At 39.8% G+C, this 27,942-nt stretch overlaps 1 protein-coding gene across 2 annotated transcripts; it reads right to left on the reverse strand.

Annotated features, from left to right (window-relative positions):
• Positions 1–1,093: 1,093 nt before the first annotated feature.
• EIF4E (eukaryotic translation initiation factor 4E) lies at positions 1,094–25,565 on the reverse strand. Of its 2 annotated transcripts, none has more exons than XM_036381716.1 (7): positions 25,491–25,565; positions 16,469–16,575; positions 14,743–14,838; positions 12,736–12,799; positions 10,781–10,894; positions 8,190–8,329; positions 1,094–6,267 (listed from the first exon to the last, which is right to left on the reverse strand). In XM_036381716.1, the coding sequence occupies exons 1-7, from the start codon at positions 25,506–25,508 to the stop codon at positions 6,153–6,155; spliced, it is 654 nt and encodes a 217-aa protein (XP_036237609.1). In that variant the 5' UTR covers positions 25,509–25,565; the 3' UTR covers positions 1,094–6,152. The 2 variants fall into 2 exon arrangements, with proteins under 2 accessions (XP_036237609.1, XP_054370549.1); XM_054514574.1 differs by lacking the exon at positions 25,491–25,565 and adding an exon at positions 24,699–24,784.
• Between the last annotated feature and the right edge of the window lie 2,377 nt (positions 25,566–27,942).

A 27,942-nucleotide genomic window follows, 5' to 3' on the forward strand; every position in this document is an offset into this window, starting at 1 on the left:
TTGCTTAAGAAGTCATCCATATCCAAACAATGGCTTTTTGCAGCACATTGCTCAGTTACTGCTGTTACAACCCCCACAAAACACTGGCAAAGCACCAGTTTAATGAAGACAAAAAGATACATTCCTGTCACAAGGCCTTGTCACCCTCACAAACTTTAAATAATACTGAGGGTTAGGGGCTACTCAGTGCTTGTATCTAGTTGCCAATTTATTTCTCCCCAAATGACCTTTGAAAAACCCTCATGGCCTGAGGCAGAAAAATATAAAAAAATAATCAAGCCTCAGTTCTGCCCTTGATGCCCACCTCCCCCTGACCCCCCAGCTGGTAGATACAGGGAAGACACCTCTACCAATGAAGCAATAAATATTTAAGGGACCTTTCTAAGTTTTTTTCTTTACCCAAACAATCTGGGATGCATCTGTCCCCATGTCAGCCTGCAAATTTCTCCCTCGCTTTTAGGGAATGTAAGGATGAAATTTCCAGATCCAGGGAAACTTTGAAGCAGCATCTCCACCTCTGGACTTTAGTAGTCACCATTTCCTCACTGTGCAGCAGCATTCCCACTTCAAACACACGATATGAACATGTAGCAAGCTCAATTTACAGCCAAGTCAAACATCTACTCTTGTGTCAGAAAACCTCTCTGGCACTCAAATGCAAGGCTGTGCAGTGGTAACACCTACAAGGTTTTTTCTAGTGCTGAAGCCCCCAGTGGACAGCCCAGGCAGACCAAAGCCCTCCTGCGACTTCCCTCTCCAGCTGTTTGATGTCACTGCAGTGGCACAACAGGAGCTCCCACTGAGGCTTCAGCTGCACTTGCCTGCTGGTTGATCCACCACACCATATTTACACTATCCCTTCCTACTGGAGAAGCTCTGGTAAACAAGGGAAGAGCAGTGATTTTGCAATCAGTGTTACAGTGTTGCAATCACCGCTGTTAACACCAGCTCTGTTTAGCACAAGGCTGATGTGTGGGTGAGCTGCAGGAGCCGCCAACTGAAGAGAGAACAGAGGCTTCAAAGTAGTTCCACACTCAGGTATGTTTGAGCTGCGTTTCTCTGCATCCCATATGAGAGTCAAGAAGCTGAGACATTAGTTCCTCAGAAACTTTATTTTCATTCAAACTACAGAAATAAAGTAGTACCTTCCAATTTCCCATTATATTTTCTGCGTATTTGTACGGCTCAGGGTGAGATGCACTAGGATAAACTACCCTGTACATATGGAGGAAGATAAGGCTCAAAAACTAGCTTTACTTCAAAGAATGCCAAACCTGACCTATGAGGTTGGCTTCAACTCTTTGATAACAATAATAGGCACAACATAGGAAAAAAGATTGATCTAAACTACCTATTGTAAGCAAAATCCAATAATCCATTACAGAAAGTCAAAGAAACCTTTTAGAAATAACAAAACAGTTTTCTACTTTGAAAAAATAGATGAGTAATTTTTCCTTTATATACGATATATTCACACACACTTTCAAGTATCATTTTCACTATTATCATACTTACATGGCTAGAGATAAAAAATGAAATCCCATAAGCAGATTGTTATGCCAAAGAAGTCACACACGGTCTTTATCTGGGTTTAGCAACACCTGGAATTCTCCATGGTATCACAGTGACTAAAAAAAGCAGTGACTAGACTCAGTGTAATTTTTCCCTTTATTAAACATGTTTTAGTAAGGCCTGAAAAGCATCAGGATTTAGAAAAATGGAGACAAGAAAAGCATAGGCAGTCATAAACCCCACAAATTCACAGCTAAGCTTGTCACACGCTCAGTACTAGCAGGGAATAAATAAAAAAATAAATCTGAGTTGTTTGGTTAGCAGGCAAAGTGATAACAACAGGCAGACTTCAGCTAGGATGTTTTTATATTTAAGGCATCACACAAAATAAGTTAATGCTGGGAAGCATAACAACCATCATGTGCACAGCCATAATTCACATTTAGCTCTGGACATCAGAACCTGCTTTATTTCAAAACAGAAAGGCTAGGAAGGAATCCCATAGTCTTTTGGGAAAGTGCCAGACAGCCACCAGGCAAGAGGAAGAGTGACCGTGGTTCTTGTCACAGGGGAAGGAATTTAAGTGCTTATTAAAGGCTTTGCTGCAGGCCAGAGCCAGACACCTGAAAACAAATTCTGGCAGAATACAAAACTTTCAAGAGCTAAAAGACAGAAAATCTATTCAAGCAGCTGCAGTAAATGGGTGTCCCACAAAGACACCAAAAACAGCCAAGCCATTTGTTCAAGCCTTTGGGATTGAACAGCTCCTGGAGCTCTGCAGCAATGATGGAGAGGGGCAGCAGGTGCTTTCCACAGGGCTGGTTCCACACTGCTTGCTAATGCACTCTGCACTTCCACCCTCCAAAGAATTTAGATGGACAGGTATGAAATGCCTCAAAATGAAATAGTTATACCTATTTTCCTCCTGGTCATGTAATTTCCATTTGTCTGTTTCTTGCGCAGTGGGAAAAGGCACAAAGTCTACAGTAAAAAAAAGTTATTTTAAGACCTAAGTAAAACCTATTAGCAAAAAAATTTTGCAGAAACTACTGACTGTTTTCAAGAGGGCAAAGTCATCTAAAAGTTAAGTGCCAGGCAGCCTGAAAGTTTTATGGTTTTAACTATCAAGCTTAACTGTCTGGTAGAGTACTTGAGTACAGGATTTCTTAAAAACTAGTTTTAAAATCATCAAGCCAAGACTGAAAAAATAGGCTTCTTGGAAACATGGGAGGTCACATATCACATGGAAGATCCATGACACTTCCAGAGACTAAAATGCAGAATTTTAGTTGTGTTTTTTTTTTTTTTTTTTTGCATTTAGTAAGAGTCCCAGAATAGAGTCCAGAGTGCTTTCTCCAAGCAATTTAGTAAGAAAGGATTCCATTAGGTAGGATGGAAGCTGTGAGCTCACTCCAAGCTTGGCTAAAAGCCACTACTCCAAGTTTCCAGAATTTGGGTAACATTGAAGTTAAGTTTCCTGAGCTAGAGACAACTTGATAGACAAGACAGTGACAGTGCAGCAGGACAAACAGAAGTGACAATGAAAAGCATTGCGCAGTCCAAGACTTAATGTTAAACCCAGAAGCTGACAATTCACACATATGGTTTATCTGTTGCCCCATCTTCACAGGCTGCATTTTGGCACATCCTTACAGCTCTTCTAGCACAGCAATTTCTGCTGTCTTTCCTTGCTCTGGTTTTGTACCACATAACCCCACTTCCAAAAAGATGCTTTATATACGTTTACTCTGTAGTCTTCCCAGGCTTACTAAAACCACACACTGACAACAGCCTCCCCTTTAGCTGGGAGTTTAATGACACTGAATATTCCTGCAGCAATAGGAGATACTTCAACATTTACTGCTTTGTCCTCTCCTGAGCCTGTGGCTGTTACAGTAATAGGCAGAATGGAGAGCTCTCCACTTTCTCCCTCAGCACACAAATACAAACTACACCATTAGAATCAGAAGAACATTAGTATGCAGCACAAAGTGATTTGCAAGCTGGAGAAAACAAGTTTTGTGGTTATTTGCTTCCTCTAAAAATGAATTAAAGGCATAGGTGGTATGTTTGATAAAGCAACCATGCCAGCTAATTTCCTCTCAAGTCTTCTAAAAATACCGCAGTTGTTATGTGAGCAGCAGAGAGCCTCACATCGACCTGCCTGCAGTTTTCATACTACAGTGCAAGTTAGCTGGCTGCTTCAATAGGTTCAGGCTCAAAAACCTGAGGCCATACAAAAAAAACCTATCAATCACTTTTCTAGATGAACAAAATGCCTAAGTACCCTAAGTAATACTCTGGTCAGTCTTGGAGTGCAATGAACAAACCCAATACTATTGTAGTTCTCACAACAGCACTCAGGTTATGTCAATGCTCTTTACAAAAGGACAGTACTACCACTGTTTCCAGGGACACTCCTTTGAAGGAGCCCAGCTGCCATGCTCCCAAATTACACACACAGTCAGCACTCGGGAGGCTGATTCATCTTCACATTCCCGTGCACACAAGCATTACTGATGATTAGCTGAAGCTGGGAAACAGGCATGGACTGCTATATTCTACTGTCAATGGACCTATTAAACAAACCTGACTTGCTCTCACACCTGCTGAATCAGGACAGGCAACCAGTTACACAAGAATCCACAGAAACCAGCGCACAAACAGCCTAGGCAGCTCTCTCCACATTCACAGATGTCCTGGGTGATGCCCAATACTGAAGGAATAGCATCTTTAGATAGAGATGTCTACTCAAAGCGTATTTATTAAACAGCTGTAATAATAATCCAGACATTTTTTGGCACAGTCTGATATGCTCCTTATGACACATTTCTGAACAAATGTGCAAGAAAAGTGTTCAAGTCTATTTCAGCACACAGACACTTGAGTGCCTTCATCAGGCAGATGCAACTGAAGCTTCACTGCCAGTGACTAAACTCACTTTAATCAGGTATCACAAAGATAAAAACCCCAATAAGCACCTGCCTTGACACTTAGCTGAAGAAAGGCTCCACAGCCCTGGCAAGATCTTTAAGTACATCACACACTTAAAAAAAAAAAAAAAAGGCAAGAAATCAGTAATAAAGCACTGATTTTGCTGCATGCTCTAAGAGGTGGAAAGAACAAGCTTCTCATTTTTTGCTCAAAATAAGTGAACTTGACCTTTAAAGTCTCCTCCATCCCGTGAAATTCCAAGTAAACTAACAGCTCTCTGGAGTAACTTTCAAACAATGAAACAAAGCTTCAACTACTCAGACATATGTAATAGCAAGCTATCTAGATACTCATACTTTTATTTGTAGCCATGACTCTTTGATGCTCTATTTGTACTTTATGCATTATATCTTTAGAGCAGAATCACTCACTGAAGCACTTTTACTGTAGCTCCTACCTGAAACTCAAGAGGTTTTCTGTGTACCCTTAAAATTCTTGGTTGGGCATAAAACAGATGTCAAAAGAGAAACAACACAAACCATGATCAATTAGACCAACCACTAAGAAAGAACAGTAGCCACATGGATATAATTCCACTGTGATTTAGGGTGCTATCTAATAGGTTTATTAAAAGTTTCAACAGACTATAGCTCCAGACTTTATCTTTCTTGGAAGACACTACAATAGAAGCCACAGTAGAGACTGCCTTGTCACGAGAGGTACAAATACTTGCTGTATAGATGGAGAAATAAAAGGACAAATCTAGTTGTCTAAAAGACAATTCACTGTACACATTTTATTTACAGTTTTGTACACTGTCTTAGTATGAATGGGACCGCTTTTCTACTTGAGCCATTTTAACCAAAGCAAAATAACCTAAATAATACAAAGTGTTAAAATACAGCATAAGATACAAAAACAGACATACTATTTCTAGTAAGGAATGTAAATTATGGTGTTACATTAAAAAAAAAAATCCACATTTATGTTCAGGAAATCACACAAAAAGATCACTGATTTGACTGAAATGCATAAATCTGTAGCAAAGCTCTGATGTTACAAAAAAACCAAAAAATTACCAAAGAATGCACAAAATTCATGTTTATTCCACCTTTGTCATACTCCCAGATTCTTCACCAAATGTTACATGAGCAAAAACAACTGAAATCAAAATATCACTAATGTTATCAAATAGGGAAAACAAATAAATTAATCTAGCAGCCATCAGCAGAGGTTACAGCAAAGATGATGCTGTATAAAAAAATTGCTAGAAAACTGTATGCACCATACTCTTTTCCAAACCAGCAAAATCTTACTGCATACAATGCAAATGTAAAACAGAGTAATTTCCTGCAGGTACAGAAATGCAACTTCTTTTCTGAATACTGTGGATTAACAAATTATTTTTTTGCAATAGTAATGGTTCTACCAAGCTATTACAGAGTGGGCCAGAAACACACTTATGGATTTGGGGGGTGAAGTGTACTAAAATTCCGATTGGTAACGGTTACTTCGGCCAAAATAGAAAAATTGAACATAGAAGTACAAGACAAAGGCGAATGAGACTTCTCACAAATCTTAGCAACATTTAGATGGAAATCAAATTTAAATGTAGTCCACTCTGCTTTTGAAGAGGCTTTGGTTCAGCTCCCAATCTCGATTGCTTGACGCAGTCTCCTATGAAAGAATACTCAGAAGGTGTCGCCTTAAACAACAAACCTATTTTTAGTGGTGGAGCCGCTCTTAGTAGCTGTGTCTGCATGGGACTGATAACCAATCACTATCTTTGGAGGAAGTCCTAATCTTTCCTTGTATACTCTCCTGGAGAGGAAAAGAAATAAAACAACAGTTTAAGCAAAGTCCTTAAGAAGGAATTAGTATCAGGACACCTGCTTTTAAGATCTGGGGACACCATTAAAAAAAAAAAAAGTTGCCTATTTAGATACAATTTCTCAGAAATGAATAAAGGACTTGAAATATGATTTTTCTCGTGTATTGCATCTAAATCCAAGTAATTTTTTTTTAAATAAGTTACCACATAATAGGACACTCTTCAAAAAAATAAATTAACAGTAACAGGCCTAAATAAATGCAAAATGGAGGGATTCTATACTGCATTCATGTGAGTATCATTAAACCAAAAAGCTGTATTTCCACATACAAAAACAAAACAGCTATGAAGAACTCATGGTTCACAATTCCAAATCTACTGAGATGATAAAGTCACCTGAACCAAAGAAAACAGCAATTCCCTGGAACAGTCAGCTCTAATCACGCCACACATCGTGGCTGCAGTTGCTGTCTTTCCTTTAACTACTGATAGAAAGCAGACATCCCCAGACCTGGTCATGGGCACCTTGGCCAACAGAAGCTTTAAGAAAAACCACCTTGGATCTTATGTCCTCAGAGAAAGAAGCAGCAGCACCTGCCTTAGACACAAACACACTCACACACAGTGCTCCTTCACACAGAGCGAGATGAAAGTCACTAATGGCCACTCCTGTCTGGAGTTAAGGTAACATGGGAGCAAGCAGGCAACATAACTTACCTTGGTACTTATGTCAGTTTGCAAAAATCTTAACTTTTTCACAGCTCTCTAAAGGAGTCAACTCCTTAGTTAATGGTTTATAACATTCTAAAATGCTGTCTGATGCCTACTAGGTTTATTGCAACATTGTGGTAGCAGAAGATGAATACCTTAGTTTTGCTTGTTTATTATTAAACACTTATCACTGAAGCCTGGAAACATGACTGTATAATTAAATTGTTAGTAGGAGGCAGACACAGATTCTTAAAGGCCAAAAAAAAAAAACCAAACCACGTATCAAAAGAGTCATCAGGTAGTGAAAAAAGTAAGCTGCTATGTCTGACAGTTCAAGTTTGGCTTAAGACAGATGCACTAAGCCAGGAAAATAAGTATTTTCATTGGCTTGCATAAGGTAAATGGCCTACAATGACAAATTTAACAGAAAGCTATTCTGAAGCATCAGTACTACAGAACCCAACAAAAACTTGTGTAATTAGTAATTGTAATCACATAATTGTGTAAATAGTAACTGTGTAGTCAGTAATACTTGCTACACACTAGAGCACAACATGCATTTTCTATAGCACAGACTCAATCTGAGATAACTACTGCTGCTTAACTTAAAGACTACAGCATGCAAGTCAAATAACCCACAAATCATCAGCATTACTTTATCTGTACTTAAACGGAAGCAAAACATAGGAAAACATAGCAAAACATAGGATGTGCTGTAGTTTCACAGCACATCACTGTACAGCTCCCCCTCAAATTTGTGTACATCCTTCTGTGCATAAGACAGCACCTTTCCTACCTTATTTGTAGGAGCAGCACCTTTCCTACCTTATTTGTAAGCATCTCTTTCCTGGAAAAAAATTGTATCAATGCTCTACTCTGACTACTCACCTTTACAAACTGGCAGGCTGGAACAGATTGCACATTATCTGCAATTGTTAATTACAATGCCTGGTTGTGAAATGAGAATTTTTGCCAAGATTTGTGTATGGGCATCTGTTAGTAACTACTCTGTACTGCAGCACTACCTCCACAGTAGTTTAGAAATGAAGAACTGAATACAATTTGGCACAGTTACTTACTTAAGCTTGGGATACAGCTCTGCACAGGCTCCACTTGCCTGAAATGCCTCCTCCCTCAAGCTAACTGGCTTTACATGCACGGTTCCACTCCACAGAGCCGAGGCAGCAAGCACGTTACTTACCCTATATGCGTAACAGCATCCCTGTTTTCACATTCAGTTGTCCATATTGCTATTTTATCACCCTTAGTTCTAACATTAACAACAGCACCACACACATCATCACTGTAGTCATCGAATGACTCCCCAATAAGGCACAGCAGCTGTGAAAGAGAAAGCAGTTCAGAGTCAGAATCCTGTTCTGTAGGCAAGCACTCAGTGTACACAAGGACTGAGGAACACATTTTACTGCCTACAGCCACTTGCCACACAGCAATCATTTTCTATTTATTGCAGTGTCTTCTTCCAAGTATTTCAAGTTCCAAATATTACAAGTGAAAACACTCTAGCAGGGCATCTTCCTCCTAGTCTGAATTTTCCATTCCTCCTCCTCTGCCACCTGCTGCAAGTTCTGACACAGCTGATCATTTCCACAGTGCTGCCTTCCACCCCATCCTCCCAATCCAAAACAGGAGAAGAATTAAGCACTCTATTCTTCTTTCTACAGGACACTTAAAATAGGTGGACCAATCTGAACTTTTAGGTGTTTCCATCCATTATCTAGGAAGACTCTGTTAAGGATTATTTGCATAACATCAGGTACATAAGGTTTCATTTCCATGCTGAAGTCTATCAATTTAGAGGTAAATCTGACTGCAGCCAGACAGGTAAATGCTATCCAATGAAATGTTACTTCTGATCAACACAGGAAGCTTCAGCATTTCCATAAACTCTAAAGTGGGCATCAGTGATCCTGAACAGGGTTTAATACAATGCACAATGCAGGTGCACAAGAAACACAAGATTCTTCCCCCAGGTTTCTAGCAGTGAAGCTTGGAATTGGCCAGGAACATCAGACCGAGCAAGGTCACAGCTCCATGCAACATGCTAACTGTGAAAGTGGTATTTAAAAGGTTCAGCTTGCAACTTGTAGAACAAGCAATCCTGATATTCAAAACTAATTGTTTCTTGTGCTTGAGACAGATGGACCTGGCTATGCTGAATTTAAAAAAAAAAATCTTTCTGCAAACTGAATCTGCAAATGGGCACTCTTTTCCTTCACTTGCACAGTGCATCAAATACACTGCAGTTATGTCAGTTTTGTGGTATCACTTATAACATTCGGAAATTCAACATGTTTGCAACTTCTCAAACAAAGCAGGTCTTCCAGTACCCATCAGACCCACAAGGGCTGGCTTACTCAAGGAAATGCAAAAAGGACAAAGTCTGTGAATGAGTAAGTCAGGTATAACTAAACATGCTTTAAATGTTACACCCAACTCCAGGCTGCACACACTCACTGAGAAATTCAAGCTATAAATAGTTGAGATCAAACAACACACAAACATGCAAAAATATCAACCAACTGTCTTAGTTCACATGCAAGCAAAGAAGACTACCATGCTCAATAAACACTCCTCAGGTACATTTTTCATGAGTGTTGCACAACAGGGAAAAAAGTCTTCTCAAATGAAGTTTAGTTCACAGTTAAGATCATTATATTATAATAAAAATTTGTTCCAAAGACTTTGATTTCTATTGCAGAAAATTGTTTGTATATAATTACTGGAATTAGAAGTGACAGGGTTGTTTTAGGGCACTTATCACAGTCACCTGGGTATTTAGGCTATGTGCCATTGCTTACTGCTAAGCAAAATGCAGAGCCCTCTAGCCTTCAGTTTGCACAGTCTATCTACGTGTTTCCAAGCCATATGTCATGGCTATCAGCAGTCAGGACTCACACATGCGTTAGGCCAAATACATGCAGCAGGATGGTAATTTGTTCACATGCAGTCACAGTGCCCAGTACTGTAATGCTCAATGCTTCAAATCACAACTACAGTGACTACAAAGATCCTGAAATTCTGACATTTTGGACACCTCTGCTTTGATTCTGAAGGCCTTTTCTCCCTTTCAAAGGGGTGCGACACTCCTTGCCTCTCACAACAACAACAACAAAAGATGAGAGATTTGCCAAGACTGCTGTGCATTGTCCTGTCTGCAATCCGTGTCCCTAAATCCTAGATCATGCTAGAGTGTCTTAGGCTATTCTGAGTCAGTTCCTAGACAACACATTTTTCTGTAATACATTTACTGCAATCCACACTAGAATTTACCATTCAATTCTATTACAAAGAGATAAGAGCAATGGAAAAAATAAGTACTTTTATGTGCTATTACTGCCTACCCCAGCATTAAGATAAATACACAAAGAAAAAAGTAAATCTGAAAGTCCCTTGTTCAACAAAGACAAAACCTGAAAACTATTCACTTTTTTTAAGAGTATTTGTAAAACAAATTGTTTTATCAGTTGAACCAGCAAGTTGCACTCAAGACAATGTATTTTCACAGTAGCTCAACAGTAATGTTCTGTACATTACATGGGAAAAGCTTAATCTGTCCTACAGAACTCTTCCTGTTACAAGGAAGCATTAAGACAGAATACACCCATATGAAGATCACTATTGAAAAAACATGATCCAAATACAGCCTGTGAATAAAACCCTACAGGACACTGCTGCCAAGAAGTGAGAGTAGCATAGCACCCAAATATCAAATCAGTTAAATGTATTTTCACACAAACACAAGGCTCCTCAGCTGCCACTGGTGCTTACTGTCTCTAGCCAGAAGCGATCAAGGTCACTTCGTCTCTGCTGTTTGTTTAGTGTAATTAGCCATCGGCCTCCTCGCTTGTTCTTCTCATCTTCCCACATGGGTTCAATCCCATCCTGCAAAGAAAGGCCACAAGTTAAAGCAGATGCCATCTCATTTTCCTAAAGAGCCACCAAAAGGCTAGTGATAACTGGAACAGTTAGAAAAGAAAGAAGTGTACAGATTAAGACACATACCAGAATGTCCTGAAATACTGTCTCACACCAATATCAAACTTCCAAAACAACAAGTGCACACTAGTGAATTTTTGGTTCCACAGAAGCATCACAGTCCAGGCAAAAGTCTTAACTACATATTACATTTTAAAAAAATCCTGAGGCAACAAGCAAAGACAACCACCTGCTTTGCCCTGCATTAAACCAGAACATAGCTGCTAATTTTATCTGGAGTCCTTATTTTATGTCTTGCACTCAGTGTAAGATCAGCCAAGTGCTTCTTCACTCATGCATACAGATTATTTCACTGAAACAGACACCTTTGGCAGTCTCTCTCAACGACTTCCTTCACATGCAAGATGAAAATAAGAGAATTTTCATTGTTGGAGAAAGAAAAAAAACCCAAACAAAACAAGATACCCTTTCAAAGCAAGATCTGATTCAGATTTTGCCCGGGGTCCTGCACTGAATTAAATGATTCTGTATGTGCTGATACAGCAAAGCAGGCAGCTACTACTCCTGTATCAACCAGCTATGCTGCACTTCAGAAAGTCATTAAAAAAGTAATTAATTGTCTGAACAGAGGAATTCTGTAAGAACTGCCCACTAAGAACTGCACATGCAGGATGGAGTGGTGTCACCTCACTTTAAATATAACACCCTCACTGGCAGCTGCTGAGCTTAAACTACCTTATCACCTTTAAGAGGAGCCCTTAAGAGGTCACAACTGAAGGACAGCAGTAAGAGATTGCCTGGAAGCCTGAAGCAGTTGCCAATTCTATACCTGTTCCTTGAAGTTATATAATTATTACTGCTTGATGACAAGCAAACAGAGCAGATAACACACTAATTAAAACACAAATTAAGAATTGATGCAAAAAATACAAGCAATATCCATAGATATCCTAATCTCTGAAGGGCCTATAGCTTCTTAAAATTCTAGTAAGCTTTCTCAGTCACCTAGAATACCATTACCTTCCCAAACACAAGCAGCAGAACCTCTTCACTACAAACAGTGCACACAGTCTGCTGAGGAGCCCCAGCCTGCAGCTACATTTTATGAGCAAAGGAGGAACCAGACACCAGCAGTTTAGGGAGTACTGCAGGTGCTGGAATACAGAAAGGAAGCTGCATGATATAAGCACTACCAAGAGGTTAGGATTTAACTTAGATCCCCAGTTGAGATCTCTGCCCTAGCTGAGGCATGATTTCATGTACACTTTTCCCTATTCACTAGTCTGGATACTTCCACAGAATGTTCTTATTGTCAATGTTGGGTGCACTTTTCTATTCATGCTTAAGTAATACAGCATTTACCTGGTAGTATAGAAATTATTAGGAGTACTGTGGATCTGGCTAGCAGTACCCAGAATGAATATGGGGCAACATTGCTGTCTCCCACAGACATTTTAACTCATTTCACATCAAGTGACAGAGCTGGAAAACCTTGTATATTAGAAAAAATTACACTTAATTGTTTGCACAAATATCTCAAATGTAGAATGAAGACTAATACAGTCACAGATTAAAATGTACTGTCTAATATGTGTTAAGCAAGTGTTTGCAATTTCAGAAGTGACAACCTGATTTTCAGACAATGTTTGGGACTTCCTCAAAAAAAATTAGCACCTTTATGACATTCCCAACCACGTTCCTAAATGTCTTAAGTGAAATAACTGGACAGTATCTTGCTTAGTCAGGAAACCATCCTTAACTCAAGAAAAAAATGTTAGCAAGCCTACCTTAAAGAGCGAGTAGTCACAACCAGGCATTAAATTACTAGAGAGCTGGATATGGTTGTATAAACTATTGTAGGGAAAAAAAAAAGCAGGATTAGAAACGAAGCATTGTTTTAAGGTACAAAATTCTTAAAGAATTGAAGACATATGACCAAACAAAGCCCAAAAATTAAGGAGCAATAAAGTTATTTCAGAAGCAACCCTATTTCTTTAGTGTTTTTAACAATATGAAAGTATCAGTACTAAGATGTCCTAGGCTTAAAGCAGCAAAATGGAATATGAACCTCACAACTGCTTTTAAACTAATTTCCAATGCTTCTTTTAAACCCAGTTCTAAGATTCAGAACTGAAGTCTAAAGTTATTAGGAATATAACTCACTGAGCTTTCATGGCAAGAGGTCCTGTGTCTATGAGTATTTAATACATTCATGGAATAAGGAGAATTGTTTATATTTCTAGGGCAACTCACACTGCTGAGAGTTTTTTTTAGAAGAAATGCTCAGCCTTGCTATTTGATACAGCACTCTAGGTATGAATGCTGTATGCCTGATAATTCAAATTACAGACTCCAAAGGCAAGAACAGATGATGGACAATAAAATGTATATTAGAATTAATTTACAACCGTGCAATTCAGAAAAACAATCAAAGGAGTACATAGTATCTCCTCCTCAAACAAGGAGATAAATGCCTTTTTTCATCCCTAACAGGTCAGACTTCAGAAAGAGGCCTGCACATTTTACAGTAACCTGTAGCCCAAGACCAACTAATATTGAGGCACAGTTCAGCATCAAAAAGAAAATTGATTAATGTGATGTTCTAACAATGAGATATCACACAAAGGAATTTGTAACACCAGTTACAAATTCAACAGTTTGCCTCTTTTAAGTTTACCTTGACACTGAAATTTTCTCCCCAGAGCAACACACCTATTTCCCACTCCAGCCACAAAGGAGGTGTAACTTAACTGCTGGTGGCTGATTTTATACCTTCACTGCAGACATCTAGATTACTTTTTAATCACCAAGACTATCTTGGTTATAGAAGCTCAAAAACTTACCCTTAACCAACTGTAGTAGTGAGCGTCAAGCAACTAAGCTGCCCATCACATACCCCACTGCTGTCAGCTGAGTGAATCACAGTTTGCAGTCATCCCCACAGTAGGAATGGGAAAGCTGGTTACAAGCCCAGAATCCCATTCCCTGTCAGGACTGCACCAACAGTTACTGAAAAGGCTGAAGCATTTTTCCTCCCTTTGCTAATGGGTAACTGATGGGTCCTATTACTACATTCTGACTCCATCTCCCTCCATGGGGATCACATCCAAAAAAAGTATGCAAAAATAAGAACCCTATCACTCAATGTAGCATGAAACACTAGGATCAAATACATAACACTTTTTTGTTCACTCTCAGTGTTGCAGCACTTGCATTTTCTCCATGTTTTAGCATTATGGCAGGCAAAAAACTTGACTGAAGCAAATGTTTGGAAAGCACAGGCCTACCTTCAGGGTTTTTTACTGCTGTTGGAGCCTAACCACTCTCACAAACCTTCAACTTAGAATGAAGGTTATTTCTTCTGTAACCTCCAACAAATTTTTTTCAGGAATGCCATTAATCTGCAGGAATCTCAACTACCACACTCCAGATTCAGGCACTCTTGAACATGCAACATGAGCCATTTAATTAAGGAGGGAACTGTGGGGCCATGAAAGTGGCAGAATTTACAGGTTCATGTTACTATGAGATAGCTACTGCACAAATTAAATGTTCTATATGTCTGTTATATACACGTGAATATAAGCAGTGTTGCAGTGCTTCAGCAAAACAATGGGCATTTAAAGGATGAACTCCATCTGCATTTTCTTCAGACTTCACCTTCAATTTTACAAGTATTTCAGATTACACTAAAGAATTTGCAGTTAATGGAGTACTTTATGGGTTTTTTGACTTGGACATAAGCTGCCAACAAATCCCAAAATTATCATGCAGATTGAAAAATCTTTACTTACGCCCAAAAATCCTCAACAGTATCGAACTTTGAGATAAGACGAAGATTTGCTTGCCAAGTTTTGCTCTTGTCATTTTTAAAAAACCAGAGTGCCCATCTAAAGGAGAACAAAATAAAAACATATAGAAATTAAAGTATATTAAAAATGTAATTATTTCTATTGTTATATTCAAACTAATTTCAAACCTTAATATATTATGAGCATGGAAGTCAGTTTTCATCAATAAGTTACATGATCAATTCTTTACAGACTAACAATGTTTGTGCTTTCATTACAAGAATTGTGGCAGACTTTATCAATCCATTAGGCAAATATTTGAAATAGCTCTGGAATTCTTTTAAAACTCTAAACTTCAGATGTTTCTCCTTGCTGTCACTGCTAAACTGCAATCCCCTACCACAAACAACTGATAATGGTCTAAAACAACACCGATTCAAACTGGGCTCCCTGGCCAGTAATTTCCTTGTAAAGGTTACATAAGCAAATTAGATCACTCTAAAGCTATGTATGACATGAAAGCTTCCCAACCACTCACATACTAGGAAAGCATAAATTTTAAAATGCAAGCTGCATTTTCAGCCTTACTAATGGCAACCACCTCAAATGCCCACAAATTGATTGTTTCAAGTTTTAAAAGTAGCATATATAAAGGCAAGACTGAATGAAAAAAAATCTCTGCTAAGTACAAATATCAAGACAAAATTGAACCTTTCACACAAAGATACTCTTTCTGAATCTAAAAAGCATCATTGCAGCAATTTAAAATGCTGGAAGAGGATACCTAATGAGGCATTTAATCAAACCGTTGGGGTTTTTTCCACTCTGACCATTTCAGTAGTGTTGAAATAACTCAGGTTAGCACTAGGCTCTATTTATCTTCTCTCAGCAGAGAGCTTTAAGTCACTAGGTGTCAAATCTATTGTTTTGAGACCCTTCCTGACATTTCAAACCTAGTTGTAAAAGTTCACTCCATTCCAGTAACAGCCTCACTAACACTTGTAAGGAACTGTTAGCATCAATTTAGTCAAGGTGTTCAGAAGAAAGAGAAGGAAGATGGAAGCCGAAAGACTACAAGGAAAGTGGGATACATGCAGCATAGCACTACAGGGAAGCACTGTTTTCCACACTTGCTCAAAACACAAACTGAGAGTAAGGTATCACTTGGTAAAAGGTACCTGCCAACAATAAGTACTGAGCATTCCACAGTAACTCATCAGCTCACTTGGAGAAAATGACTTCCAAGATGGTCTTTTTGAAGCTCTAAGAGGGCTTGAATTTCACTAACTTTGAAATACAATGTTAACTACAAGTTTTTACCACCAGCACCTTAATTTACCCAAGTACAAGGCAGAATGCAAGGTTTCCCAGCTCTAGTGGGCAGCAGCTTCATCTCAGTCGTGTCAGCCTCTTAAAATACACCACACAAAATCAACAAAAGCTCTGCCTGCCTCCAACTAAAAGCAGCCATGCTCTTTCAAAGTACCTGGCTGCATTTTGAAAACTTGCAAATGTTTTGAGCCTCTGTAACTGCACTACCTGAAGAAGACTCTGAATATTAACATCTGGATCAGATTCTCCTTACTCTGCAACCCCACTGCAAAAATCTTCAAAAAAACTCTGAGAATTCCCAAAATACTGCTAGAGAATATAAGGTCAACAAGAGCTGCAAAGCCACAGGCATTTTTCTATCCCTGGCAAAACTACAATCAGTTTCTGTACCATTTACCTGTTTTGTAGTGGATGTTTAATATACTGTTCAGGGCTGGCAACCTCCTGACTAGGTGCTGGTTCGGTTTTCTCCTCTTCTGCAGGTTGGGGGTTGGGAGTGGTTTCCTGTTTGAAGAAAGGAGTTATTAATACATTCCTTCTCAATTTTTATTGAAGTAATTTAGTTTTCTAAAGTTACTTTAGAAAGGGTGAAGCTAAGAGTTCCTATAATTTATCTTGATTGTGGGCCCACATTGCATAATGGAAGCACAATTTGTATCCCTTTATTCTTCAACATCTGAGCAGGTCCTACAATAAACACTAACTTCAGAAATTTGCATTCTGCTGTTCAGTGATTTGCTTCCTATGTAATTTGTTTCCAAAATGGTTTACTATACATACTTGTCTAATTTTGAAATAGTTTTGAGTGCTATTTTAGAAATACACAATCTATGTTATCTAGAATATGCACATCTAAAATAAATTCAGAGAATAATAACTTCAGAATGAAAATTATTTTTATCAGCTTCTGACAGAGCATCATTTGAAACAGGTGTACAGGCTCTGTTATTTAAAAAAATCTATTAATACAAGTAGAAGATAAAACTAAAACTCTCAGATCTAAAATCAGCTACTGCAAGCAGCTAGAAGCCAAGCTAATGCAGTTATCTTTGTATTTGCAACATCCTCATGAACCAAACAGCAGAATTTGATTGAACACACATCAGTTCTCAAACTTCCAACTGAAATAAATGTACTTACTGGTTTAGTATGTATTAGATGGATTTCAAGAGTTATATTTCAACTTTCTAGAGACAGCTCTAGAAATATTAAATATACTTTGACATAAAGTAGTAAATAAAGTAGTAATTATATTCTCTTTGCATGCGAACCCCCTCAGGCTTGTCATTCAGTTTGAGAAGTCACTGTGTCAGATTTGAAATTCTAATGCCTTTCCTTCAAACCCGGAATACAAAACTTTATTGTGATGCCAAGTGTCCCTGCCAGTTACCACCATCCCTCCCTAACCTGCTAGAATATTACAGAAACACAGAAGGACTGTAGATCCTTCCCAAGAGCTAACACAAAAATGCTTGTACAGCTGACCCCATGAAAGAAAAAGCACTTCAGTAATATAAATGCTAAGTACAGTAGACCCAAAGACTCCAGACGTTACCAAGTGTGGCAATATAAGAGTAGTATTTTAAAATTAATCTAAATTTTGTGGTTTTAACAGAAAAAAAAATAACACAGGAGTGAATTAAGTAATGTTAAGCAATTTAATTAATGGAACAGTTTGCTCCAGACTTCCACATACATTTATCACACCAAAGCTGTTGAAAAGTGGATTTGAAGTGATAACACTGTCCTATCTTCACAGACCCAGCTGGCAAACTCTCCTGGATAACACCTGAAGATCTGTCTTAACAGGGATTTTCTTTTCATTATCAATATATTTAACATTGTTAAGCACGATATTATGCTTTACATCAGAGAAGTTACTCCTTTATGGTTGAAAATAATTAAGTATGCCTAGTTTAACAGCCCACCTAGAAAAACACCTCATGACATTTCAGAACACCTACATGCACCTGCATTCACAGTGAAGAGACTGACATGTCAAGATCTAACAGGAGCACTTGGCCAGTGCTTTGATTTACACAGTACAATAGCACAATTCCCTTCCTCTAAATAAAACTAAATGCTTTCTGAGGATCTCCCAAAGGGATCATCACTAACAAACCCACAGAAGCACAGTGTTGAAAAATTTGTCACATCTCCTCCAGTGTAATACTATAAAAAGCTAAGCAGACCTTCAAAAAAAACCACAGAATTTGAAGAACTTACTATCTGGAACAGAATTTCTAGTGTTACCCCCACTTACTTTTGGTATCATTCATCTTTAATCACACAAAACCATCTCACTGAACAATTCAAGACAGACAGTGCACAGAAGCTGTGCAATTCACCAAGGAAACACTTCAATACTTCCTCCTTCACACTATCTGTACTACAAAGAAACAAGTATATAAAACTAAAATTTAAGTGTGGTTCCTTCAGGGGCTCCTAACTAGAAAATTCAGAAAAGTTACACGTGCAAATACAGTAAGAAAAATTCTGCTGATGTGCTGGAATAGCACTAGGTTTTGTGATAAAGCTTGCTTGCAGTCACAATACTCTGCAGCTGTGACATAATATTCACAACTGATTTATAAATGCTATTACACTAAGAATTTTAACATCAAACAGACTCACTCTTGCTGAATGCAGATGCAGAGTGTCTTCCAAAAGCAATTTCAGTTGGGAATCTCATGTTTGCTCAGCAACTAGCTTTCAACATACAAAGAGCTAATCCCAAAGTCTCCCTGGTCACTCTTCCAGAATTATCACAACTACATAAAATGGAAGAATCAATACAAAGCCACTGAGCACATCCAGGGCTAAACTGTTTCATAACTTCTAAAAAAAGACTACATTAGAAAGGATTAAGGTAGCACAGTCAGACAAAAAGAAAAATACAATCAACACCTGCCTGGTACACTGATAATCATCATCCTTCACACAACTACGTGAAATTCTGGTTTTGGACAAACAGAAGACATCTGATTCAGCACATGCATTTTACTTAAACCACCACAATATCAAGTCTCTTTAGATATTCTGAAAGCTACATGGCATTCATGAAACTCAGACTCACCATTATTCAAGCTCCTGTCCAAAACAAGAGAATGACAGCTCAGCTCCAAGGCCCACCTAACAATGACCCTGACCCAAGACTGTGCCACTCCCCTCAAAAACTATGCCACCAAAAGAGACTTTTTTTTCAACACCAGGCTGCCCCATTCAAGGATAGCTACAGGCCTACACACAGAACTTATTATTGAAGAACATTATTTCTGCCTGGCCTCAGAGAGAAGCCTAAACCAGCTTATTTTCACTTCCTTCTGTTTCCCACAGCCAACAAGGAAAACAGAAAAATAACCATTTTAATTTTGGGCTGGTTAATCACTATCAGCTCCTCTTTCCTTTCATCTAACCTTTATCGCACTGTTCTGAGTACCAAAATGAAATGTTTGTATACCAAAGCACTTCCTGTTATTAGTCAATAGAAGCCATCTAAGTTTGTTAATTGGTATTTAAAGTCCATTTAAAGTCCTGATATCCAAGAAATTCTACAAGAAATTGCATACATCTATATATATCACATGAACTAATGTTCACATTTTAGCAACCCACAGCTTGGAACCCTGCAATTGCAACACTATTAACCAAAGTCAGACTGACTCCACCTGCAGTTTCTGGACTAGTTTATTTAAAATCCTTCATAATACTTTACCATTGCTCATAACTAATGTATTCTTTAACCTAAAATTGACTCTATAAGTAACCACTGAGTTTGCTGCTTTTAAAAGTAATAAAATAGGGTAGTATTACCAGATAAACTGGAAAGCATGGCCAATCCCACTTCTCATACACAAGACAGCACATAATTAAGTGACATTTATTCACCACCCACACGGTTTTTGATGTAGGAATCAGCCTGCAGAAGTCCATGAAACATCTGCCTACTCAGCATTTAATGACTCTGTATATCTGCAATTACTTGGATTCGGACACTTGCAAATTTAATTGGTGTTATTTACTCTTTCTCCACAGCACATAATGACCAACATATCAAAGAAAGGTGTGCACGTCACTGGGACAGGAAACAAAGCATTTACAATAGAAACTGCTTCATCAGGTTTGTTTATTAAGGGAAACAAGCAGCTTGACTAAGTTTTACCAAGGGCTTTCAGATGCTGCCCAGACCACATTAATGTCATTAGTTGTCTACAGAAGTTGTTTAGCAAGTCCAGTTGGAGTGCAACAATTATTGCCCAGAAGGACATAACCTGGCACTATTACGTGCTCTTGGTGAAGGCTAAGAGAATTAATTAGAGGAAGAGGCTTTCCAAGTCTGTTGCATTAAACCAAAGTAAAGTGACATTATGGAGTTTTCACCTTCTTCTTTAGAGCTTCTAAAATGCCTCAGTTACCCGATGTCTTGGGAGAAACAATTTCTACTATCTGCTGGTGCTTGGTGCTTACGTGTCTTGTGGGTAACTGCTATGACACCACAGTTAGGTTAATTTCCAAAGCACAAAATTCAAGAGCTGTTTATTTCAAAACATTTTGGACAAAAAAAAAAAAAGTTAAAGCACACCCACAAGCAGTTATTACATCCTGTAAGAAACAAACCAAGTGATGATTTGACACACAACTCTGGAATGAATGTACAATGGTAAAAATCATATGTAGTAAATGTAATAGCAACTGGAAAAGAGGAACTAAGAGTCACCTGTTACCAATTTAAAAGTGTGAAGTAGATTTCCAGACACCAGGACAAAGAAAGGATTTCTACTTGTGACACAGCAAGGCATAATAGAGAGCAACTATCCTATATGCATTCATCATTACTTAGAACACCACAGATTTTTAGATAGGCAATCACTATCAGAACACAAGCATGAAACCTGATTTTAACTGACTGACATCCCCTCACTTTACAACAGAAGTGAACATGTGTACAGGAGAACAGGAATAAAAGACTAAGTAAAAAAGTCACACACTTCCTCCATGGTCAAAGGTTTTCTAGGAAATATCACCTCAGACTTAAAAGATACAGAGACTCTTTATAGCCCTGTTAACTTCTGCAAAATGGATTATATACTTGTGAAAATGCCCATCAGATTTTTGCCATTTAACTCGCAAACTTCTAACTAGCATTAGCAAACAGCTTACAAGCAATATCAAACTACCTCAGTATCTTTGAGGGTTTTGCAGCTGCCTAAGCAAGATGACCTGGTGCTAACACCTCTTACCCCAGCCTGCACTCTGCTGCTGCCTTTGCTACTGGAACACAAAACCTACCCACATGGGATGAGTTTCCACATAGAACATGCTGTCACTTCTAAAGCACTTGGACAAGAAAACTTCCCAAAAGTGCTGAGGAGAACAGTTCAGATGATTCAAAGAACAAAAAGCCTCTAGTCTCCCCAAACACTCCTACAGAAAAGACCTCCATGTTTCACAAGTATACTGAGCCTCTGGTTCAACAGAGAATTTTAAATCCGCTGTAACAATATGTTCAATCTTTAGAAAATAATTTAATGTAGAATGTATGAATAGTCAAAAGACGTCCTCAAAGAAAAAGTACTGGATTTACCACTGGTATGCCCAGTGATTGCAAAGGATGTCATACATACAGGTTATCTGATGAACAGCTCAGAGCACAAGAGAAACAGACCTCTACTAAAAAAAAAAAAAAGACTTTTAAACAGTTAAAATTTCTGCCTTACATCTACTACACAGAATCAAGGACAACTGGCAGGTGAAGGCCACTAACAGCAGTCGTGTTACAGCACACTCACATCTGCATATCACACACTCACACCTTCCTTACACCAGTGTCCTATACAGGAACAGGTTTTAAACTTCAAATAAACGAGGACTACTGCAAGACAATGAACAGCTTCCAAACTCAAGTTTAACCTTGGCTATAGAATATTTCAAAAGTGAAAGACAATTTAGCTGAGGAACAAGTCACATTAATTGACATTTAAAGTCTGCATTTCTCTTTCACAATGCAGGCACCCTATCAACATCCCTTATTTAATGCTCCCCTCTATCTCCTCAAAATTCAAACTAATCTTTAGAAAGCTGTCAAAATGGACACATTTTCCATCAAAAAGTTTCCCATGTACCTCCACACCTGCATGCATTACCTCCACACCAGTAATGAAACACAGCTTGATTTCATACATTATTTTTATGCATTTCTTTGAAATAAGTTTGGTATTTTATATGCTATGTGAAATGTAATTCTTTAAAATTGCTTTCAGAAAAATGTTTATCTCAAAAAATTTACAAGATGTACAACATACTCCTCTTAGAGGAAGTTCCATACTCACTCAGATATGTTACTTAAAATTCGAAAGCTTAAGATAAATATCCTCAATTATAAAATAGCATGAAAGGTACATCTATCCTGTATCATTTCAGAAAAATGCAATGAGCAAGCAACTGTGTTCAGCTGCACAATACTGCAATTCAATGCTATACTGACTTCAAGCACAGCAGGTCACTGACTTCTACAGCAGAAATACCCAGTAACAAGAACAAGTCTGAAGATGAATTACACTTACATGCCACCTGTCTGCAAATAATGCAAAATAAATACCTTTCAGCCTACATTGAATTTTAGGAGCTATTATGAACTTTCCAGAATTTTAAGATCCTATACCACTATGTTTGTAACCCATTGAGATAACAGTTTCTTTTAAATATAGTTTTGATTCCCACCTATGTAGGATTACCTTCTCAAACAAGCACTTTTCAAATTACAGATACCTGAAATATCACTGTTGTAGGCTAAAAAGACAGAGTTAAATTTACAAGAATTGCATTTATGACAATAACTGCCATTAAGCAAAAATACAAAAGAACCACGATGCCATTTCCAATTTGCACAATGAGAGATGAGATTCATATGCACCTAGAAGTTACAGGCTTTGTGCAGATACATTTTAAAGTCACCTTTGGTAAATTACTGTTTACTAAAGCATTACTACTGGTTTTGCTGTGGACTTTTGCATGGTTTTACCTGATCACATTTAATCCTCAAAGGTTTTATGAGCACTCTAACAGGTGACACTTCTGCATGGTCTCAAAAATCAATCTGAATATTTTTAAAAGAAAAACCTAGACATCACAAGAAAAACTGAGAATTTTAACTTGTCAGTGTTGCAAAGGTTTATGCCCTCCTTACAGTGGTGAAGTAAACCACAGTGAAATTGGTCTGTATTTAAATGGAATAATCTTCCTTTTTTGACAGCTGTTATGGGACTCTCTACAGAACTCTCAACTCAAGTTTCTGTATTTAACAGTCTGAAACATTTTTCAAGCCTCTTAAGGCTTTCAATGTATGCTACTTTTGAAACCATGACAGCACTAGAAACATCACTGACCTTAGTAGAAGCCTGTATTAAAAAAACCAAAAACCAACCCATGCTCAGTTGTATTTTCATTTCCCAAGACACACTCTCCCACCAGGAAAGCATTACAGATGACATCTCTACAAACCCAGGTCGATTTTGCAGGTGAGCAACAGAAAGGCCTCCCTATGATGAAGAGGTAATCCCTAAGCACACATGCAATTAAATTGTTCAGCTGCAAAGCACGCAGTGTTTCTGCAACACCTCTGACCTCAGTCACTACGCAAGTCTAACTTTGGGCTTAGGCAGAAGAAGGAAGCCACCTACAAGGACAATAAACAAAGACTTTGTTATTTACTTCAATTTGAAAATAAGCAAGCACAGGTGAGAGCTGACTCCTGGATGTGAACATACTGCAGCTACAGCAGAACATTCAACAACTGCATTAATTACTTAAACTGTTGTGAGTGTTGCCCCATCTTCTACTTTTAAGGGTTCAGCACAACTGCTCATGGTGAACTGGATTTGGGCAATCAATCTTGCTGGGACACAGCATGACAAAACCAATTGTTTACTTTCTGCTACATTAGGTCAGATCTACATCAATGTGCGGATGGAGTTAATGGAGAAAATGGTGCAAAGACAGTTTTTGTGTCAGCAGCCCAGCAAAGAAAGTCACAAGGCACAGGCCTTCACAGTAATTTCGATTTCTAAAGGCTGTATTGCAAATTATTTATTGCAATTCCTACTAAGCTCCACAGTCACCACAAAGCACTGCACTGAGAGGAAGACTTCATCCTCAGATACGTGGCCAACAACTCAAAGATCAGCTTTTGGATGTGAAAACAAGTGTTTAGCACTGGCTGAAGAACATGGGAAAGGTGCTGCTGGTGGTCTGTCTTGCACTTTTAACAAATGACACTCTCCTGTACAGAACTGCTGCCATGCAATTTATAAATGCTGACCCACGTCAATCTCTTCCTTGTAGGTAAAAATACGGGGTTTGGTCCACAGAAGAAAACCATTAAGAGAAAAGTCAGTGCCCCTAACACAAAAGGATAAAATTAGTCTTTATATAAAACCACTGATTTTCAAACTTTGTTCACTTTGTCTAAATGTTAAAAAGCCTCCCCAAACAGCACACTGGCTATTCAGTCACAGCTGGTATGCACAGGAGCAAGACACCAGCCCTCTTTAACTGTGTTTTCTAACAGAGTCTTCTGCTGTCCTCTCCTCATGATACACAATCATGTGGGATTAGAACAACAACTGTACTTGGATCGCTTCCAGCTGCTCCAGCTCATTATGGAAGCGGGCTGGGGCTACGTTTGAAAGACCGAGCATAATACCATGAACATAACTTATCACCTGGAAAAAAAAAAAAAGAAGTACTGAATTATCATGAAAGGGTTGAAAAGAAAAAAAAAAAACAAAAACCCCTCGAATAAAAGATGACACAACCTGGCAAAGAGGATTTCGTTTGCCGAGTCCCACCAGCCGGGCTGCTGTCGCGGCTGCCCCAGCAGCGCATCTGTGACTTACCGAGCCCGCGCTCGCTCACCGCGGTGCCTCTCCCGGGGCCTCCAGGGCACAGCGCGCCGGGAGCGCGGCCCTTCCCCGCTGCCGGAGGAGCCGCCCCTCGCCGCCCGGCTCGCCGCGGCGGCGGGAACCAACATGGCCACCCCCACCGCGCCACATGCGCCGGGCGGGCCGGGCGGCCGCCGGGGCCGCGGGCGGGGCGCCACACAATGGGCGCCGACGGACCGCGGGCCCCGCTCCCGCCGGGCCCCACCGGAGCCGCGGCTACTGCACCGGGGTGGCGGTGCCGGCACAGCCACAGCACCCGCCGCCCCCTCCCCCGCCCCGGCCCCTGCGAGCGTGCGCTCCTCGCCGGCCTCCCCGGCCAGCCGCCTCCTGCCTCCCTGCTCGCCCGCCCGCCCGGGGCCCCGCCGCGCCCTCGCCCATCGAGGCCGGCGGAGCGGCGTCTCGACGAGGAGGAAGAGGATCAGGGTGCGGTGGGAAGAAGGCAAGGGAAAGGCGGGCGGGAGAAGGGAACGCGGCACTCACCGGCTCCACCGCCGCCATCTTAGAGCGCTCGGATCGCGGACGCACCGCGGGGCGGGGCGGGGGCGGGTAAAGGCCCCGGGCCGCACGCGATTGGCCGCCCGGTGGTCACGAGCGCCCGGCGGCCGTTTGGGGCGCGCTGCCAGCCGGGAGATGTAGTCGTCAGGCGCGGGGGCCGCCGGGAACCCCTCCTACTGTCGCCCGGGCAGGAAGAGGCGGGCGGGGGCCGAGAGCGCCCTCTGGCGGCCTCTGCGGGAGCGGCACCGCCCGCGCTGAGTGCACGGAGCGGTCCCGAGCGCCGGAGCCGCCTGTGCCCCGAACACAGCGCTCTGAGGCCTCCTCTCCCCCGAACACAGCGCTCTGAGGCCTCCTGTGCCCCGAACGCAGCGCTCTGGGGCCTCCTGTGCCCCGAACGCAGCGCTCTGTGGCCCCCTGTCCCCCCAGGACAGCGGTGTGTAATCCCTTGTTCCTTGAACACACCGTTCTGTGGCCCCCTGTCCCCACAGCACAGCGCGCTCGGGCCTCCTGCGCCCCAAACACAGCGCTCTGTTCCAGAACACAGCGCTCTGTAGCCCCCTGTCCCCGGAACAGAATCAGAATCATTTAAGTTGAAAAAGAGCTTTAAGAACATTGAGCCCAACTGTTACGCCAGCACTTCCAAGCCCAGCTCCAAACCATGTCCATGGTCACATCCACGCATTTTTCTGAACACTGTCAGGGATGGTGATTCCCGCACTGCCCCGGGCAGCCTGTTATTCCAGGTAAACCCAGCCATGGGATTCATTTCAGTGCTGTGACTTGATTAGTACTTATCAAAGGCAAAGGGTTCAATAAAGAAAAACACAACAAAAATATAATTGAGTTCTTAACCTTTTGTAATGCTGCTTGATGAAACAAATACCGTAACAGTTTTGGAAGTTAAAGAACTGGGGCATATCTTTATCCCAGGGACAAAACAGAAATTGAAATGGAAAATATTTCTTCCTAAATCATATAATTTTAAATCACATTATGATGGCAAAACAAAAACATAATCTCTGAAATTTGTACATTCAAAAAGTACATGAAGTTTTTTGTTTGTTTGTTTGTTTTTTCTTTTTTTCTTTTTTTTTTGTCCAGTGGTATACAGTTCATTTTACCAAATTCGTAAAATTTGATTTCTGGTAATTCTTTATAGATGGTTTGATGCAAAACAGTAATTCATAAATCTTCCTATTATTTGCCTAATATGCTGCCATATGGATCTTATATTTCACTTTACTTGTTTGGCAGCCAAGCACATTCTTTGACTGCCTGTTTTAATCCTGCCTTCAAGTCTCTTAACATAAACAAAGATAATCCATCCAGAATCTTCTTCCTCCCTGATATTTTTTTCATCTTCTTCTGTGTTTAACTTTGTATTTTTATTCTCAAAGAGCAAAGTGTACAGACCTACATTTTACAGCCCTGAACACCATTTTACTGAGAAGAACTATAACCGAGTGTTAACCACCAAATTGTATTGAATCTCATAGAGCATTTGGCTATTTCATTTCTCTCATGCAAGGCAGGGAGAACAGCATGAAGGTCTCTATGAGACAACTATGCTTATTAACAGTGTTTAATTAGCTAGATGAATATAGCACAGCTGAGCTCAGAACATGGCCTACCTCATTGCCACACAAATGGGAAGCAAGCATCGTTGTGGTTTGGGATATGTTTTCCTTTGATTTGTTGAGTTTGGGAGGCAAAAAGCCTCTCAAGATGACATCAGAAGTTATCCAACAACTTACAGTAGCAATGAGGGGATTATGAGCTACTGTCATCTTTTCAAGTGGCTAGCACACATCATAGACAAGATGCTCAGAAGTGATGTGGCTGCCTTGCAAGTGATATAATCTTCAGACGAAGAGGAAATTTAAGATAGAAGGCAGAGGTATCACAGATAAAGCGAGGAAACCCCACCTTTTGAAGTTATAGTGGAGAAAAAAAGGGGCTGAAGTAAAGAAATGCTGAGTATCTCATCTTCAGCAATCCTTCAGGGATTTATCAGTTTCCAGTGTGAATTTAGGTAGTTGCTGGGAACATCTTCATTGGGTAAAGTGTGGCATCCAGGTCAGAGGTGTGTAGGTATGAGCTCTTATTGATCTGCACACCTGTATCTCACTGATTTTTGGAATCATTGTGTTTTATGTCATTGAAAACCTGATCATCTTAGTTCGATTTTGAAACTTGAAAATAAAAAGAATTTTTAATGTCACCACATTATTCGTGGTATCTAAAGTGGAAATAAAACACTGATTGTATTTTACTACTATTAAATCTATTTTTATGGCCCTCTGATGACACAAACAGAGTGAAATTTCTTTGGATATCAGTAACATTCCTGTTGTATTCACTGGGCCAGAACTTCACTCCATGACTTCTATTCTGTTTCCATAGCAAAGAATAAAATTTTTCTCATCTCCAGACATAT

The sequence above is a fragment of the Molothrus ater genome, chromosome 4 (genome assembly GCF_012460135.2).
Source record: "Molothrus ater isolate BHLD 08-10-18 breed brown headed cowbird chromosome 4, BPBGC_Mater_1.1, whole genome shotgun sequence".
Lineage (NCBI taxonomy): Eukaryota > Metazoa > Chordata > Aves > Passeriformes > Icteridae > Molothrus > Molothrus ater.

Bases quoted from the DNA above. Each gene is read 5' to 3' on its own strand.
- EIF4E (XM_054514574.1), bottom strand. From the start codon at position 24,767: ATGCTCGGTCTTTCAAACGTAGCCCCAGCCCGCTTCCATAATGAGCTG. The intron at 10,895-12,735 runs GTAGGCTTGCTA...CTTTCTTTGCAG, and splicing joins GTGACTACTCGCTCTTTAAG to GATGGGATTGAACCCATGTG. The intron at 6,268-8,189 runs GTAAGTAACGTG...TTTCCTCTCCAG, and splicing joins GATGCTGTTACGCATATAGG to GAGAGTATACAAGGAAAGAT.